This window comes from Eschrichtius robustus, chromosome 14, assembly GCF_028021215.1.
Source record: "Eschrichtius robustus isolate mEscRob2 chromosome 14, mEscRob2.pri, whole genome shotgun sequence".
Taxonomy (NCBI): domain Eukaryota; kingdom Metazoa; phylum Chordata; class Mammalia; order Artiodactyla; family Eschrichtiidae; genus Eschrichtius; species Eschrichtius robustus.
In genome coordinates this window covers 30,535,050-30,552,852 of record NC_090837.1, presented here as the reverse complement: position 1 = coordinate 30,552,852, position 17,803 = coordinate 30,535,050, and the positions used below count along the sequence as shown (strand labels likewise).

Below are 17,803 nucleotides of genomic sequence, written 5' to 3'. Positions count from 1 at the left end.
CTTTTTCTTTAGGATTCTAGCTTTCTGAAGTTTTACTGTATTAACATTTCTTAAGAACCTGTATACTTCTCAAAGCCCTTTCTCCCACATAAGCCCCTTGTATTGAGCACCTGACTTACTAAAAACTCCTTACACACCAGTTACTGTTTCCATGCACGCCCTTGATCCCTCTCCTCCACTGAGAACTCGGCACTCCAGTTTTCAGTGCAATGCCTTTCCGGGTGAGCAGGCACTCCAGCCACGCTTCCTCCAGCAGTCTTCCCTGATTGGCTCTGTCTACATACTCACTCCTTTTCTCCCTCTCTCCCTTTAGCATGCAGCTTTATGGATTTACTCCTTTAATATGTGCTAAGATTGTCTTCCTCTTGTTACATGGTCTGTAGCCTTAGAAGTATGACTGTCATAAAGTCACAACCATGTTTGAAGTTTTCTTTTTATCCAGTTTCTAGTGAAAAGTGTAGGGTGGTTGTTCAGTGAAGGGTGTTCCTGGAGATATATTGTGCTTTATCTGGGTTCTGGGCGTTTATCCTGTGCATTTTCTACAGCTGTATATTTGGCCCTTAAAAATTTTTTTTTAACCATGATGGGAGTTAATGGACTTCTCAGACATACCTTATAAAGAAGATATTCTTATATAATTGATATTTCTTACATTTGCTTCATTTCATCTTTTTGAAAATGTTGACATCTGTCTATCTTAGAAATAATCTAAATATTAGCAGGGAAGTAATCTCCACAATATTGTATACATATTGTGTACAATTGCTGATTCATTCTTTATATTCTCTTATTAGGTTTATATTACATAATTTAAAACCACATGGAACGTCTAAAAACCCTCTTGTAGGCCACTGAAAATCATAAATACTTCAGAAAAAAATTTGAATATAATTATTAGGAAGCTGGAAAAAGTTTAGAAATCATGAGGCTGTATGGCTTCCTTGTACACTTTGTTGTCCTAGACTCATTTAAACAAATTGATAAATTCTTCTTGAATAGGTGTGTATTTAAAATCTATTTTAGAAAAATTAGTTATATCAGAACATTAATATATGGTAGTGAGTTTTTAAGTTACTTAGAATTTCTCCTATAAATATTACAGTTGTCTAATTTTAAGAGCTGTTATCACTAAATACTAATGCGAAACCTGTTTATATTATAAGTGGTTTTAATAGACAATTTACTAGATTTTGAGTTTATAGGCATTTTAATAGTTAATGCTGGCAAAGTTTTGAAAATTTTCCAAACTTAAGTTTAGAGAGGGCAATCATAGATTGATATTTATTTTTTTTAAATAGACATTTGTTTATTTTGTGGGTTGTTAAAGACTTAGCAAATCAGAAAGGTAGACAATTTAAAAGTAATTGGAAACCATAAAGTTGATTCTGGATCCTTACTGTAAATAATCCAGTGTGTGGTTTCTTGCACCCTTCCTGGTTTTCTTTAAATTTGCAAATTAGTGAGTGAGTACTAGGAATGCAAAGAAGCAAACAAATGCAGAAGTCACTGTCATGTGTCCTTTCTTCTTCTTTAGTAATGCTGCAGCCTTTTGACTATGACCCCAATGAGAAGAGTAAACACAAGTTTATGGTACAGACCATCTTTGCTCCACCAAACATTTCAGATATGGAAGCTGTGGTGAGTAGAGAAGTTGAACAGAAGTTGTCCGGGGGAATGTTGTTTAAACTGTGGGTTTTGTTTAGTTCTCCACTGAGAAACCTGATTTTTAAAATTAACAAAATCTGTAAATCTGTTCACTACAGATAATCCTGACTCATTTCAAAAACGAAGGAATTTTGAAATAGTGTCCTTAGAGACAATTTTGAAGTGTTACTATTAAGAGTAAAGTCCTGTAATCTCTAGGGATGTTAGTGTGATTTTAACGGATTGTGATAGTAGCTCTTCATAGGGTTCTATAGGAAGTTCTGTGGCATTGCTGGTACCTGTGGTGGGTGAGAATAACGCAGTGTGTACAGGCAGCTGTAATCCTGGCTGACCTGGGGAACCCCCTGCGTGCGCGCGCGCGCACACACACATGCACACACACAAACACACACGGCAGCTACACTAACCCTTCAGTTGTCCCTTGAGGTGAAACCTATTTGTCCCCATCATATCTCCTCTGTCTCATTGTTTGGTTTTGTTTGCTTTTAGTGGAAAGAGGCAAAACCCGATGAATTGATGGATTCTAAATTGAGATGTGTATTTGAAATGCCCAATGAAAATGATAAATTGGTAAGTAGGAAAATACAAGAAAATTGGAAGCTATTAAGCTCTCAGTTACTTTGAGATTGAATTCTGCTTCTGGTTTTGGCCTTTGTGATTGTGTGATATGGCTGTTCCACTTTATCAGACTCAGTGTTTACATTTTTTAAAAACAATGTGTATATGCTCTTTTCATTTCATAACATTTTGTTCAAGAAGAAAAATACTTTTAGATACAAGCTGGATGATGGAGAAGAACCACCTAATTCTACCAAAATTTTGCTACTTAAACCACTTCAAGTTCTTTATTAGAATGAGACGTGTATACATAAATACAATTAAATTACAGACATAAACCACTTTTTGGCAACTATATACCTGCAGTCTGGGGATAAGATTTAATTTACATGGACAAACAGTTTATTCCAAATTTGGCTATTCCCAGGTATTTTGTTCACTGTTGATTTTGGTCAAAATACATCTGATTTTATTCCTTAGTAAATAATTTTTATGTTGCTTTTTGATTAGCATGAGGCAAATAAAATTTGAGGGACTGAAGTGTATGTGCATGGAGTTTAAAAAGTAGTCTTATAGAATAGGTTGTGGTCACTTTATTCCTTTTCTGAAATGCAAATTTGAATTTTTTTCTGTGGTTTGTAGGAGGAACTTGAAGGGTAAGTAGGTTTTTGTGTGTGTGATTTAACGTATAAAATAATATGGATAAATAGAATTGTTTGGCACAATCAGGTTATAATTTTACATGAGTTTTTTCTTTGATCTGGAGGCCATTTGCCCTATTGAAAAGTAAACTTGCAGATTAAATACGTGGGGTCAATTGTTGTGTTACTCTTTTAGGATAAGCTGAAATGAAGAAGTGCCTGAATGGCAATTAGGTGTTGACCAAATCATTTATTGTGTTTTTAATGCCTTATTAAAGGGATTTTGAAATATTTGCCAAAAACAAAAAAATGTGAATACATATGTTGCTATTGGAAAGTGAGATTTGATGGCATGTTGATGCTTCCCATTTGGAGTTTACTTTCTCTTTTGCTAGGCTGCCAGGATGCTAATAGCTTGCATAGCTCTTATTATTGGAACCAAGAAAAGAGCACATTTGTCTCGGTTGACTTATTTTACTTCTAGTTTTATTGAGCTATAGTTGACGTACAACACTGTATAAGTTTAAGGTGTCAGCATAAACACTAGTGTTACATATATTGTGGAATGATTACTACAGTAAGTTTAGTTAACATCCACCATCTCATATAGCTACCAAAAAAAAAAGTTTTTCCCCCTCTGATGGGAACTCTTAGGGTCTGCTCACTTAACAACTGTCAATATACCGAACAGTGGTGTTAGCTAGAGTCAGCATGTGGTACATTACATCCCCAGTTTTTGTTTATCTTCAGTTTTGTACCTTCTGGCACCCTTCATCCAGTCCCTCCTCCCCGTGCCCCGCTTCTGGTAACCACAAACCTGATCTCTTTCTACAGGTTTGGGGCTTTGTTGTTGTTGTTTTGTTTTAAGATTCCATGTATAAGTGAGCTCATACAGTATTTGTCTTTCTCTGACTTATTTCACTTAGCATAATGCCCTTAGAGTTTCGTCTGTGTTGTCACAAATGGCAGGATTTCCTTTTTTTAATGGCTGAAATAATATTCCATTGTATCTGTATATTCCAGTCTGTATATATATATACCACAACTTCTTTATCCATTCATCTCTTGATGGACACTTAGGTTGTTTCCTTGTCTTGGCAGTTGTAGATAATGCTGCTTTATGAACATGGGAATGCAAATATCTCTTCAACATAGTATTTTCATGTCCTTCAGATGTATGCCAAGAAGTAGAATTCATTGGAATAAGGGTTGACTTACTTTCAAAACACGTTTGGATATTTTCTCACTTTTATGAGTTTTATGCCATTTTTACAGTCATTTAATAAACATAGAGCTATCTTTCAGCTGGGCTTCTCTTATGCTCTGGATAGCAGACAATTTGAGATTATAGTCTGAAAAGGGCTGGAACCCAAGTATTTGATATTGCTGATTGGACACCAAACCAGAAGTTGATGGAAATGATATGACTGTGATTGGTGAGCCTAGCCATCTTACTACCTCACAGAGGAGAGTAGCAGGTGTACCTAACACATAGGTATAGCCCATAGTAATCCAACAAAGTGGCTTTGCGTCTGCTAAAGGGCTTGAACAAATACTGCGTGGAGATCCCAGAGCCCCCCACACACCCTGGAGCTCGAGCAGAGGTAGTTTGGTCCGGGAACTTTTTCATAGCAGGTTGTTAGTAACCCAAAGTCTGTTCAGTAATTTCAAAGTATGCCAGAGAATATCCGATTCTGAGCCTGGATGCGCTGGCTGCAGAATGTATTTGCACTAATTGAACTACTTGGACTTGCAGTATAGTTATTATTGACCCATTAAATTATAGGGAATACTTGCTAAAGATAATGATTTTTTGAAGCAGTTTATTTTGAAAAACTTTAAATACCTAGAAAAGTGGACAGTACAGTGAACCCGTGGCCAGCTTTATTAACAGTGACCAGTTTATGCTTAATTTTATTTTATGTAAACCCCACCACTTCCCATCTCACATACTGTTTTAAGGCACATCTCAGACATAATTTTATCTGTAACTGTTTCAGTATATATCGTTCAAAGATAAGGACTTTAAGAAAAGGAAGAAAAGAGCAATGACAATACTATCATTAGTCTTTGAAAGCTTAATATATCATTAATATCAGACTATTCAGGCAGCATTCACATTTGCCTCACAAGTGTCATTTAAACATTTGTTTTTTTGCAGTTAGTTTGATTTGAAATCAAAATAAAGTCCACATACTGCTATTGGATATGTTTCTGAAGTCTCTTAATCTATAGATTCCCCCTGTTTTTCTCTTGTAAATTATTTATTAAAGAAACCGGGTTTGTTCTGTAGACTTTCCCATGGACTAGATTTTGCTGATTGCATCCTTCAGGTATCTTTTAACTTCTCTGCTGTCTTTGGTATTTCCTGTCATTGGATCTAGAGACTTGATTAAATTGAGGCTTATTGTTGCTGGTGAGGGAGAGGCAGGACTGCTTTGTAGGTGGTTATCTGTTCTCTCAGGGAGGTACCTAATGTCTGTTTTTTTTCTTTTGAAGTTAGCAGCTGTTGGTGTGCAGTGTGTAGATGAGTGGTCCCAGCCAGGGGTGGTTTGCCCCCCAGGGGACATTTGTCAATGTCTGGAGACATTTTTGGTTGTCACAGCTAGCGTGGAGGGGTCTACAGATGTCTAGTGGGTAGAGATGCTGCTCAACTTCCTGCAATGCACAGGACTGTCCCCACAACAAAGGTTCTCCAGCCCCAAATGTCAGTACAGTCGGAAGTGAGTAAATACAGTTTAAGTCCATTGATTCATTCAAGGTTGCGTAATGGTGACTTTGTCATTACTGCTTCATTGTATTAGTTAGAGAGTAACTGGGGCTCATCTGATACTTGCTGATTCATTCAATGGTGGAGTTCTAAAGCTTTCTCTTAAGTTATAGGCTTTCAAAAAATGAGTTGGTCACAGTGTCCCTCTGATGATGTACAGTCAGCTTTCCGTCCTCCTTCCTTTTTTCCTCCCCCTCCCTCTTTGCCGTGTTGTTATGGACTCACGGACTTAAACTTAACTACTGTTTCAGGCCCTTGCAGTTATCGTATTGGTGCTCAGATTGGCTAGTAGCCGGTCCTTTCACCTTAGTAGTCTTTGGTAATTTCCCTCATGTCTAATATGGCAAGGTACTTCCAGGCTCAGACCTGGGATTAGACATTTCTTCAAGCCCTGGGTCCTTTCAGTGGGAGATGGTATTTCGAGACCACAAGCTGGGCACTGGGAGTAAGACGGTGATTTTTAGTTTTGTGAGAATTCCTATCAAACCATTCTTTTGGCCAAGATTCTAGTGGAGGCCTGATTGTCAGTTGAAGGCACTTTTAATGGTAAAATTTTAATGGTGAAATTAGTCAGCATCACATAAATCACATAAGATGATGCTCATCCTTTTATTTCTTGAGGTGTCGTGATTGTGTTTAATGGTTGGGTTATGTTCTTGAAGCTCTTGGATAATTCAGATTGTGTAAAATCCAACACTAACTGAGAAGAATGGGCAGGTACTCTTATGCACCAGCTGCAGTGCTGTTGGAATATAGCAACTCATATAGCAACTCATAGCTTTGCTGTTATGCTTCTTGATGGACATTTTTAAGTGTTTGGAATTCACATTTCAAGTTTGGCACATAAAATGAGACTTTTAATATTTCAGTATATCAGTATTTCAGAATTATATAATTCAAATGTGCAAAAATATTTGTATTGATACTAGAGGTGGCCTTAATTGATTAATGTGCATGTTAAAAAGAAGGGCTGAAATACAGCTGTGTTTTTATGAGGCGGTGTTTGCCAGAATGTGTTGGTTTGGAAGGGCTCTGTGGTCAGATGAGTTTGGAAAAATGCTATAAATAAGCACACTGCATATTTGCACATTAAAGGCTCTGAATAAAGAAAATCTGATTAACCTAGTATTTCTTTTTTGTTTCATATAATGCAATTAACTTCCCACAGAATGCCAGGTGTTCTGTAAAATACACTTTTGGAAACGCTGTTCCTGCTTAAACTCGTTCTTGTGGTGCTGCTAACGTGCAGGTTCTACGGGAAATCCCCATTACCGAGGGATCACTGAAGTGGGCGCAGCCTGGTACAGACATGGTGCTGTCCGAATTGTTGATTAGTGACTTCCTGTCAAGTCATCAGCTTACTGTTGCATCGCATCCTTTACAGAAAATGTGAAACCTCAGAGTAACCAAATCTGGAGTGTTTATAATAGTATAAAATATATAAAGTTTTTGTGTATTTGTTATAATGATTAAAGATGAAACCTTTTATACATACACACGCGCACACACATAAAACACCTCTTTTTTAATACTTTATTCATGTGGTAATAAAACCCTGTTGGTAAGAGCCTAATGGTATCTTGCCATTTCCGGTTTAGTATTGTGTACAGATGAAGTTGATGAAACTGCTTAAAGACCATAGTATCTCTGACATACTGGTTTCTTTCTAGTATCCATAGATACAGTTACAAAATTACTTAATATCCTTTTTCTGTATGTCTGTCTTCAGTTTACTATGAACTTTGTCTGTTAGGAAATTAGGGCATCATTGAGTAGTGTTTTACCTAGATAAAGTTTGTCAGTTTACTACAGATAAATTGGTAAGATGCCATATGAAGCTGAATCCTGACTACACAAATTGATTAAAGATGAAACGCCCTTATTCAAGGAAAACACATTTTCTAAATGTGGAAGATTCACAGAAAATATGAGAACTGTTGGTAACCTGTATTTTTAGAATTAGAGTACAAAATATATTTTTTAGTTAATATAGTCATGATTGCTGTTAGTAAATTCCTATAGTGACATGGTTTGACCCCTTATTTTAGTTTGTTTGTCAATATGTTTTAAAAAGTTCGTTAATTTAAGCAAACTTCAGTTTAGTTTTTAACTAAGTCGCTGGTGACAACTTTAATACACAGCTCTCTCCAGATGGCACATGCACTTTGTGTTCAGCCTTAGTGTTCAGAGCAGTGGAGAAGCCCATGTTCAGTTACACATTTACTCCAAAGAGTTGCTTATCAGAATTTATGATCTTTAGTAATCAACTTAGAAAAATTTGGTTAGCATCCAAAGCAGTTAGATAGCACAATAGCTATCATGGTTATTGATACTTTCTTCTCAGAGTTGGTGTAGGTAGCAGGTAGCAAAACGTGCTGTTGATTCAGTGTTTCTTATGTTAGGTACCCCATCCCACTCTCACCCCTGCCCGCAGCTCCTCACCCACCTCCCCGAGCCCCCAAAAGAAGTAGACAGGCAGTGAAGTACATTATGTAAGTATACCTTACCTGTTTGAGGATCTGGATCTTTTTAGGTATGCTGTTATTTCTTGGGCATTTACTGTTTCTAAAGACAGTTGGAAAGGGCTGTGTTATTATTTTGTTGATTTCTTTAGGTTTTTTAGGACCTTGATACTGAATATACAACTCAGAAAATGATTGAAGTTTTTAGTCATCTTGTAGGATAAGAAAGGTGCCAGCTTTAGAAGTATGGTGGTTGAGTCCATGTTTTTATTTTTATGGTTTAAAGAGATCATTTTTGTGATAAAACAGTCCTAATTTATTTGGAACCATCATTAGAACATGGGCTTCTTTTTGGAAAATAGCTCTCTGATTTGGAGCATACATAGAATGACCTAGGAGTCCAAGAACCCTTTTATTTTAGAATAAAAGGAGGTACTATTAATAGTTATTCCTGGACAACAGGCATTAACTAATACTGCCCTTAGGCACTAAGGTGTGTGGTCCCCCTAGTCCTCAGGGACAGCAGGTCTTTGACTGGATGCATTTCAGTAAGTTAATGGCCCACAGTCTTCAACTGAGTTATGTTCAGGGCTACTACTGAGAGCCGCTCAGCACATTCCCTGGGTTGTTGATAGCTGGACGCAGATGATACTGGAGTGTTGACTACTTTATATTTTACAAACTGGAGTTCTGTGAATTATTAGCTCTTTTTAGTTATTATAAACTCTGTATTATGAACTCTAATGTCTAGTTAGTGGTTGTGTTTTTTTTAGGATTGAGTGTGGTTTTAATTAACTTGTTAGTTATGATGTTTTCTAACCTCTTCAATTCTTTATGTTGAAATAAAAAGAATTTTTTGGTTTATTTTAGGCCACCAACTCTACTTGACATTTTCCAAATTTTAAAAAATTATTACATTTCATTTATGCCCTCCATTTAACATCTGTTAATGACATATTTTCTAGGGAAAAATACTTGTCATAATGAAGCCTGAAGGACTGTTAAGAATAGGGAAGTCTGCCAGTGTCACTGGTTATGGTGATGTGGTCACCCAGCACGTATGAGGTGTTTATTGTGAGTGTGTTGTGAAGGAATTAGAATTGAAAATGTCAACTATGTTTAAAATTACGGTAGAACCACAATCACTTAAAAACCAGGCATACAAACTGTTCTGTTCTAAAATAACAAATTCCACACTTAATAACATCTCAGTAGTGAGCAGGACAAATGTAAGTGGGAACATTATTATGAAATTGGTGTAATTTTCCCTGTCACTGAGATTTAGGGAGCATCCTCTAAAAAAAATGTGAACAGACCAGCAGGTGTAGCAGTAAAGGTGGAAGCTGGTGAATATCACTCTCCAGGCAAGTATTTGTGTTTATATATATAAAAAAAAGATAAATGAGATTACTGCTTTATGTTTTCTTATCCAGTACAAATAACAGTAACCCTTCTTCAACTGTCATTGTTAGTTATTTACAGTGCCCCGGGGTAGGAGAATTTGTGGCAAAAGCCCTAAAGATCTTAGGTCATACTTGAATTTATTCATGTCTCCGTGTGTGTGTGTGTGTGTGTGTGTGTGTGTGTGTGTGTGTGTGTGTGTGCGCGCGCGCTCATGTGTGTACACTTAACATTCACTCAAGTACAATGCCAGCACATCAGTAGATGACAGTGGCCTCCTGGTGGTGTCCTGGGTGCTGTATGATTCCCTTTCTCATTTCCTGCTCGTTGGGAACTCCGGGAACCCCACAGTTCGAACAGGCTGCTGATACTTTGATTTGGCTTTGCAGAGAATGTGTATACTAAGGCTTAAACAAAACCTGATCCTTTATCTAAATGTCTGATACTTTTAAAATTTTGTGATTTTCGTTATTTACTTCTGGGAATCATGATCCTAGAGAAAAAGAGTAAGTGGGTTGTTCAGAGTGAAAATATATCTTCGGTAACTTTATTATTCAAATACTACCTGTTCCCAGTTAAGGCCTTACTCAGGCCTCCTGACAGTTTCCTGCTGTGGCTCTAGGCCTTGCCTTTTACCTCCCTGTAATACACTTGATCCCTTACTCTTAACAGGAGTCACGAGAATGTAGCCTCGTGTTTACATTCTTTGGCTCCTTTGTCCATCCCAAGGCTTCAATTCAAAAACCGAATTTGCCTTGTATTTATATTTCCTTTTCTGAACAGTTCCAAAGTCCTCGCTTTTTCTAATTACCCCCAAAAGGAATAATTTAGAATATTGGAACTGAAATTCTAAAGGTTGTTTAAAAAAAAGTGCAGAAGTAAATTCAACTCATAGATGGGGGGAGATCACTGCAGGTAGGCTAAATAATATAAAAGAGTGGAAAATGTATGAGATACCGTGTTTTCTCTTGTCTCGATACCATGGCCTGACCGTCGAGTCTGTTCTGAGTTGCAGTGTTAGGTATAATGTGCGTGCAGTGTCACTCCTCAGCTGCCTCAGAGTCAGAGCGTGTCAGGTCCCTCCAGATTGCTTGTTCCATGGTTCTCAGAACAGCCAGTCTCCTCTTTCGGGACCAGTCTGAAGCAGCTCTCAAGGAACACGCTGTTTTCCTGGAGCCAGACCTCACCGTGGCGCTCCTGAAGGGAAGCCTGTAGCTGTCTCAGCAGCCTTAGTGTTCCCACCAGGCTCCCCAGCTTGTCTCCACGCCCGTGACTCTCCCCCCACCCCACCCCCTTTAACCACCACCCAGTTAACTTATACAGGCTTCTACTTAATTAATTAATCAGTCAATTAGATTTTTTTGCCTCTGCTCTGTATGTTGCCTGGTTTGTAGGGGCCTAAATGGTTGTGAGCACATGGGGTAAGTGGGTTTACTCAGTGTGACTGTTTTGTTACTTGTTTGGCTTACTTTGGACAGTGTTTAGGCTTCACTGTTATCGTTTGCACTCTCGTCTTAACATTTATGCTCCACAGATGGGTTATGACATTTCTTCTCCTTTTTCTTGTAAAAGCAATATATCAACATTAAGAAAAATTTTGAATAAAAAGAGAAATCTAATTCTGCCACCATGAGAAGATATTGATTGACATGTTAATTAAAATCCCAGAGTGGGAAGCTACCCATCAAATGTCTAACAAGAGTGAAATGTTGAAGTAATTTTGGTAAGGCACAGAATAGAATATTTAATGACATCGTGTCATTTAAAATGATAATTAAAAGATGTACATATAAATGAATAAAGATTAAAAAGTTACATGTATGCTGATTTTATAAAATATGCATATGAAAGAGAATACTGGAAGATAATATATAAATAATAGTTATTTTAGGTTGATGAGAGAATGGGAGGTAATTCTCAATTTTCTGGAATTTCAAGAATTTGTTTAAAAATAAAAAGCCAGTTGTGAAGAGTTTGATGATTCCTCATTCTAATTTTTTTTGTCTTCACTTTTTGGCCTTTTGCATCTCCTCGTAATTTCTTAGTCAACTTTCTGGTACGAGTGTGATATTTTCCCCCAAACCTAAATAAAGATTGCTGAGTTGCCATGTTGTTGACTGTTCGTCTTCACAGAGGAAGGCCATGTGCCATTCTGGTTCCCAGAAGCTGGACTAGTTCTAGGTTGGAAAGTGCACACTTGAGAAGTCATTTTGAAATGAATTCTAATTACTGTTAAGGAAAAGAATAGGAAAAGAAATTGGTGGAGAGCAAAAACATCTGAAACAGGGTTTGTAACAGTACGATGGGATTGGTTGGGACAGGCAGGACAGAGTGGAGAACAAGAGGCTCGCACAGGAAGCACAGAGCCGGATGGTGAAGCAGGCTTCCTAAAACCCGTCACGGCGGGGACGCTTCTGAAGAGGAGTGGGGAAATCTGAATGATGACTGGAACCTCAGTACAGTGCTGCTAACTTTTACATGGATTTAGACAATGGCGATCAAATCATAGCCCCTTCATACGAAATACTAGTTTTGTCCCTGTTTATACTGAAAGTAAATTCAGGAGCTGGGATGCTGTGGTAGGTGTGTGACCTATAATTAAATCTTCCTGATGAGTGCTGTGGAAAATGCCATAAAGTTGATTTTGGAAATGTTCTTGTTAGAAGTTTATATCTGAATAAAGCGGTTTATACCTTTCTTTTTGAAAAGCTAAATTTTTAGCAAGTAAAATTTTAATTAAAGACAAGAATTGTGCTAGTCCTATTAGGGAGCTTGTGAAGGCAGAGATGAGATTCCGGTGGATGGGTGTTGAGTTGAGGCTCAGGGACGCTTAGGCCCTGCCCTGTGCCTTTCTCTCCATGCCTTTGCCACTAGTTCCAATGCGTGAGTGCTGGCAGGAGTTAAGATTTGGGGGCTCATAATTTTAAAGGTGCCTGAGTACCACTGTGGTTCCATATTGAGTTTCATGAGTTAAAGCAGGTAGTGTTACTAATGATTTGAAGCGATCGTTTATATTTGAGTTTAAAGTCATGAAGTGGACTCCCTCCCCTCTTTTTTTCCCCATGATACATGTTTGTGTTCATTATCTCCCCTTCGGTGCTCATATCCTTCAGTTATTTTTTCCCATGAATAGAAGTTAGGTTTTCTTTCAAATGTTTTTTTTAGGTAGTCTCCTGATTTCATTGCGTGTTTGCAATAACACCCCCCCTTCCCTCCAGAACCTCATTTGAATTGCAGAATCAGAGCACTGAAAATGAACTTCATGTTTGGATTTTGGTTGGCGTCACTCAGCATACTTATTGAGTAACTGCTGTTGGCCATAGTGCTGGGTTTAGGGGTAAATGCAAAGAGGAATGACTCTTGCTCTACCCAGGCTTTGAAGCGTTGTAGGAAAGAACACCAAAAGTACAGTGTTGTGCTGTGTGCTCAGTGCTCTGGTGGAGGTAAGTGCACGGGGTGGCGGGCGCAGAGGAGGGGTGGTTCGCGTGCTTTGACCTCGCTGACTGCTGGTGTTTACTGCTGTCGTCCTGTGCAGTTGTTCACAGATGACCAGACACTGGGTATTTAAAAAACTTTTTAATAATGAAATTGAAAACTGTCAAAACTTTGCATGTAAATAATTTCTTGGAGATGGATGTGTGGAGTTTAAGTTGTTGTTTAAACACCTGTAAGGAGAGTTAGTCAGTTGAAAAACGCCCCGCCCGCTGTCTTTGTGCTGCAGAACGACATGGAACCCAGCAAAGCCGTTCCCCTGAACGCTGCGAAGCAGGACGGGCCCGTGCCAAAGCCACACAGTGTTTCCCTCAATGATACTGAGACGAGGAAGCTCATGGAAGAGTGCAAGAGGCTCCAGGGAGAGATGATGAAGCTATCGGAAGAAAACCGACACCTGAGAGTAAGTGCTCGCTCCTGGGAAAGGAACGTGATTGCAGTGAAGGCAGCGGGGAGGTGAACGTTGTTGGGCCATTTTGTCTGTCAGCTTTTACATTTACCCTTTTTCAGTTCTTTTTCCTTTTCCCAATTTGCTTCTGTCCTGGCCTTGGCTTCCCGCCAGCCTCTTCTTACACTTTGGCTGTGGCTTCTCCTGTCCCGTGCTCCCTTGCCAGCAGCTGGCCTGGGTGTTGGGGTCTGGCTGTGGCCTTGCTGGCTTCCTCTCTCGCTTGTGCAGCCTTTGCATTCTGGGCCCTGGTCCTGTCACCTGATGCAGCAGTGCTGTCCCCAGACTGGCACCCGTCGTCCAGGGCGCTTGAAATGTGCTTAGTTGGAATTAAGATGTGCTGTGAGTGACATAGTGCCAAAAATAACCAAAAAAACCTCTTTTTTTTTCGTATTGTTACATGTTGAAATAATATTTTGGTTATATTGGATTGAATAAAATATATCATTAAAATGTTGCCAATTTTTTGTACCTTTTTAAATGTGCTGTTAGAAAATTTAAAACTCCATGTAGGGCACCCATTGGAAGTGCCTCTTCGGGTCGTGTCGGTCAGCACTGGGCTGGGGGTCCTGGAGGAGCCTCTGCTGCTGTAGCAGGAGCGCTTCCCTCCGCGGGCGGCCCGGCGCCCTGTCCCTGCCCACGTGGCATGCACACACGTCTCACGGTGCTCGGTTCTCATCACCTTGTCAGTATGACCTTTTCTGGGACTCTCTTCCCCTGAAAAGAAAAGAGAAACAGTCTTGGAATGCTGCCTCCTCTGTTTCCAGGCTGCCGCTTACCTCTTCCGGCTCCCGTTTGTCCGTCTCCCTCCAGCGGGCTGGGGTGTCTTGGGGGCAGGGGCTGTGTTCACCGCCTCTGCGTTCACAGCACACGTGCACAGTGTTCATTCACATTTGAGTGAGTGAGCAATGGGCTGTGGGATAGTGTGGAGTTTACTAATATTTCAAGACCTGAAGACCTTTAAGTTGCTTTTTGAGGCTTTGTTTGAAGCTTTTCATGTCAAAGTAGATAGTATTAATACTAAAATGTACTTAAAGTAAATAAGCTAAATTGTGGGGCGTAATCTACATCTGATTATTTCATAGCCTGTGGAAACTACACTCTGAATCAAAGGCACTATGTCTTGGCTTGATGTGTGCTGAGACGGCTTTTCTGGCTATTACTATTCCACAGCCCCGCCGCAGAGGCCCCTGCCCCCAGCCTGTCTGGAGAGTGGAGAGGTGGTCTCATGTTACACCCACACCCACACCCATGCCCTATGGAGTTCTGAGGGTGCTGTTTTTTGTTACTTTTCCTTTATGTGCCATGACTTCCTCAGTCCTGTATGTAATGGAAGATGTGCTCCTCAGTGTACTGAGAGCCACAGCCCGTCGCCTGGCTGGGAGGGAGAGGTGCCTGGGTCGGGCCGGGCTGGGGAGATAGGTGATAAGATTGATTCCCGGTCCTGACTCTTTATGGACTAACGTTCTGTAGATGTTATTTGAAAAAGCATTCTGCTGTTTAAAAGAGAAAACAAAAGAACCTTGAAGACCACTGGTTTACAGAGTCAACTTCTGGACCTTTAACAGTTCACACTAAGGCCCATCATCGCTGGTTGCCAGGTTGACTTCCTTGAGGGGTCTCATCACTGCCCTTTATGTTCCGCAGCCCTGGCCTTCTTCATCCAGCCTGTGCATCGGTATCTGCCGTGAGCTCTTAAACACACATGTTCAGGCCCTCCCGAGACCCCGTGAGGCAGAATCACCTGGAGTAGCTTTTAAAGTTCTTGCCGGGACTGAGCATCATTGTTCTGTCCACACGGGACTAATCAGAACAAGACCCAAACCCGCAAACCCTCAGAAAGTCCAGTCATGCAAATAAAACAGCATGACATCAGGTGCACTCTTCTTCCACTGGGTGTTATTAGTGAACACACTAGAGAAATGAATCAGTGTGAGAAAGTAAAAAGGAGCTTGTGCTGAGGAGGTGAAAGCCTGCCCCGTATTCATCTGGTTGGGATGATGGACCAGGTAAAGCCAGCTGCCTGGGTAAACCGGTGTCAGTATTTTCCCCAAGGTCATTCTGCAGCTGGTAAAGTGTCATAACAACCTCCTGCTTAGAGTGACTGCTGTCCTGTTACTGAGAAACCTGGTCCCCTAAAGTCATAGACTGTCAGAAACTTCACTGGGTGAGGCTGTGTCAGTCAGCACGGAGCAGCCACCTGGTCTGGAGGATGGGAGTCACTGTGATGGCAGAGAAGCGGCCTCCCTTTCTGGTCCAGGTGCAGAGCTTCAGGTGCGGGGCTCTGCCTACAGCATCCCACCCCTGTTGTATTTGTAGTTTCCAAAGAAACGATTCTGTCTCTCCTCTACAGTCCAGACCCTGGTGCTGACCCTTTTACACAAAGACCTCCTGCTTTGCTTTGAGCACATTGAAACGCTGCGTTTAAATTCCATCTGCACTCCCCCTCCCCAGTCCTGTAGAGTCCTGTCTCTTCCCTGCGCTCTGCTGTGTGGGGCCCTGCTTGCGGCGGGTCAGACTAATGACCGAACTTTGTTTCTGGTGGTCTTTGGTTGATGGAGCCCAGCGTGAAGATGCTGTCGGCCACCTTGGGGAAAGTGCACACGTAGGATTCTTCTTTAATTGTATTAATTTTAGTGGGATTTTTTCCTTCTATGTAAATATAACTGTACCTGATATTTCAGTTTTTTAGAAGTATATTTCTTGGCTCTAGTTTTTAAAATCAGCATTATTGAGGTGTAATTTACATTCCATGAAGACACCCGTTGCGAGTGTACATTTCAGTGATTTTTTTTTTTTTAGTAAATTTATGGAATGTGCAGCCATCACTGGAATCAGGTTTTAGACTGTTTGTATCACCCTAGAAAGTTTCCTTAGGCTGGGTAGCAGCTCGCCCCTGCTCTCGCCCCCAGTCGCATGCATACTGACCTGCTTTCTGTCTGTATGTTTGTAGCTCACTAGTTTTATGAATATTTGTTTTTAAAACCTCTTTTTGTGCATATATTTTTTTCTAGGATGAAGGCTTAAGGCTCAGAAAGGTAGCACATTCGGATAAACCTGGATCCACCTCAGCTGCATCCTTCAGAGATAATGTCACCAGTCCTCTTCCTTCGCTTCTTGTTGTAATTGCAGCCATTTTCATTGGATTCTTTCTAGGGAAATTCATCTTGTAGAGTGAAGCATGCAGAGTGCTATTTCTTTTTTTTTCTCTTGACCAGAAAAAGATTTGTTTACCTACCATCTCACTGGTAGTGTGGCCCACGGTGACCATTCTTTGTGTGTACAGCGTCATATAGGCCTCGCCTGTAACAGTCTCACGGTTAGAAACACAGTAAGAGCAGAGTGTTGGGCTCCCGGACAGCGTGAACGTCACCAGACCATCCCTAGCAGGTGTCATTGCACATTCAGTCCTTTATGAAATTCATAAGTAAAGAATTGTTCTTTCTTTGTGGTTTTAATAAGAGTTCAAGAATTGTTCAGAGTCTTGTAAATGTTATTTTAATAATCCCTTTAAATTTTATCTGTTGCTGTTACCTCTTGAAATACGATTTATTTAGATTGCTAATCCCACTTATTCAGGAAATGCCAAGAGGTATTCTGTGGGGAAATGGTGCCTCTTACAGTGTAAATTTTCTCCTTTACCTTTGCTAATATCATGGCAGAATTTTTCTTATCCCTTGTGAGGCAGTTGTTGACTGAGTTTTTCATCCTTCCAACCCTGTCCCATGGTATTTAACACAAAAATAATAAAACTGTTAACAGATTCTTGCTCGATAGCTTGTGTTTGTCGTGTCATTAGACGGGATGCCAGGGAGTGTGCTGTGTGGTGATCTGGGTTATAAAATGCATAATTTTATCTCATGGAAACCCTTGCGGATATTGAGTATTTGTGGTTCAAAGTCCTCATTCTTTTAAGGAAAGGAATTGATAAAATTTCAGGCCATTTTTGGAATTTTGGAAGATCATAATCCATTTGTCCTCAAGATAATATAAAACAAGCAAATGGCATGAGTATAAAAGTGCTGTAATTTCAGTCAGTTTACATGTCTGCCCTGTGGCTCTATTGTGTTTAATTTATCCTATTCTAAATAGGTTCTTTTAGTGTCTTCTCAAGAAAGACTGATTCTCCTTGATTCTAGTCACCGCTTTTTGACCAGCCTAAGAATTCCTTTTATTTTATAACATTTCGTAATAATAGTTAAAAGTAGGTTTTTCCCTGTCCAGTTTGACACGCACAGTAATTTCCATTATGGAAATTTGGTATTACTGAGTAAATCTTGGGAATTCCTTTGTGAAAAATGACCTTATCCTTTGCAGATCTCTACGTCAACCACATGAAATGCGTTTGCACTATAAATGCATGACAGGG

At 39.8% G+C, this 17,803-nt stretch overlaps 1 protein-coding gene across 1 annotated transcript in view; it reads left to right on the top strand.

Moving 5' to 3' along the window:
• The window catches only part of VAPA (VAMP associated protein A), a 37,229-nt gene extending 20,021 nt beyond the window's left edge, over positions 1-17,208 (top strand). Inside the window, exons 3-6 of the mRNA XM_068562583.1 lie at positions 1,535-1,638; positions 2,155-2,235; positions 13,219-13,392; positions 16,449-17,208. Coding sequence (XP_068418684.1) covers positions 1,535-1,638; positions 2,155-2,235; positions 13,219-13,392; positions 16,449-16,607 — 518 coding nt within the window. The 3' untranslated portion in view covers positions 16,608-17,208. The remainder of the gene's footprint in view (positions 1-1,534; positions 1,639-2,154; positions 2,236-13,218; positions 13,393-16,448) is intronic.
• Positions 17,209-17,803: the final 595 nt, after the last annotated feature.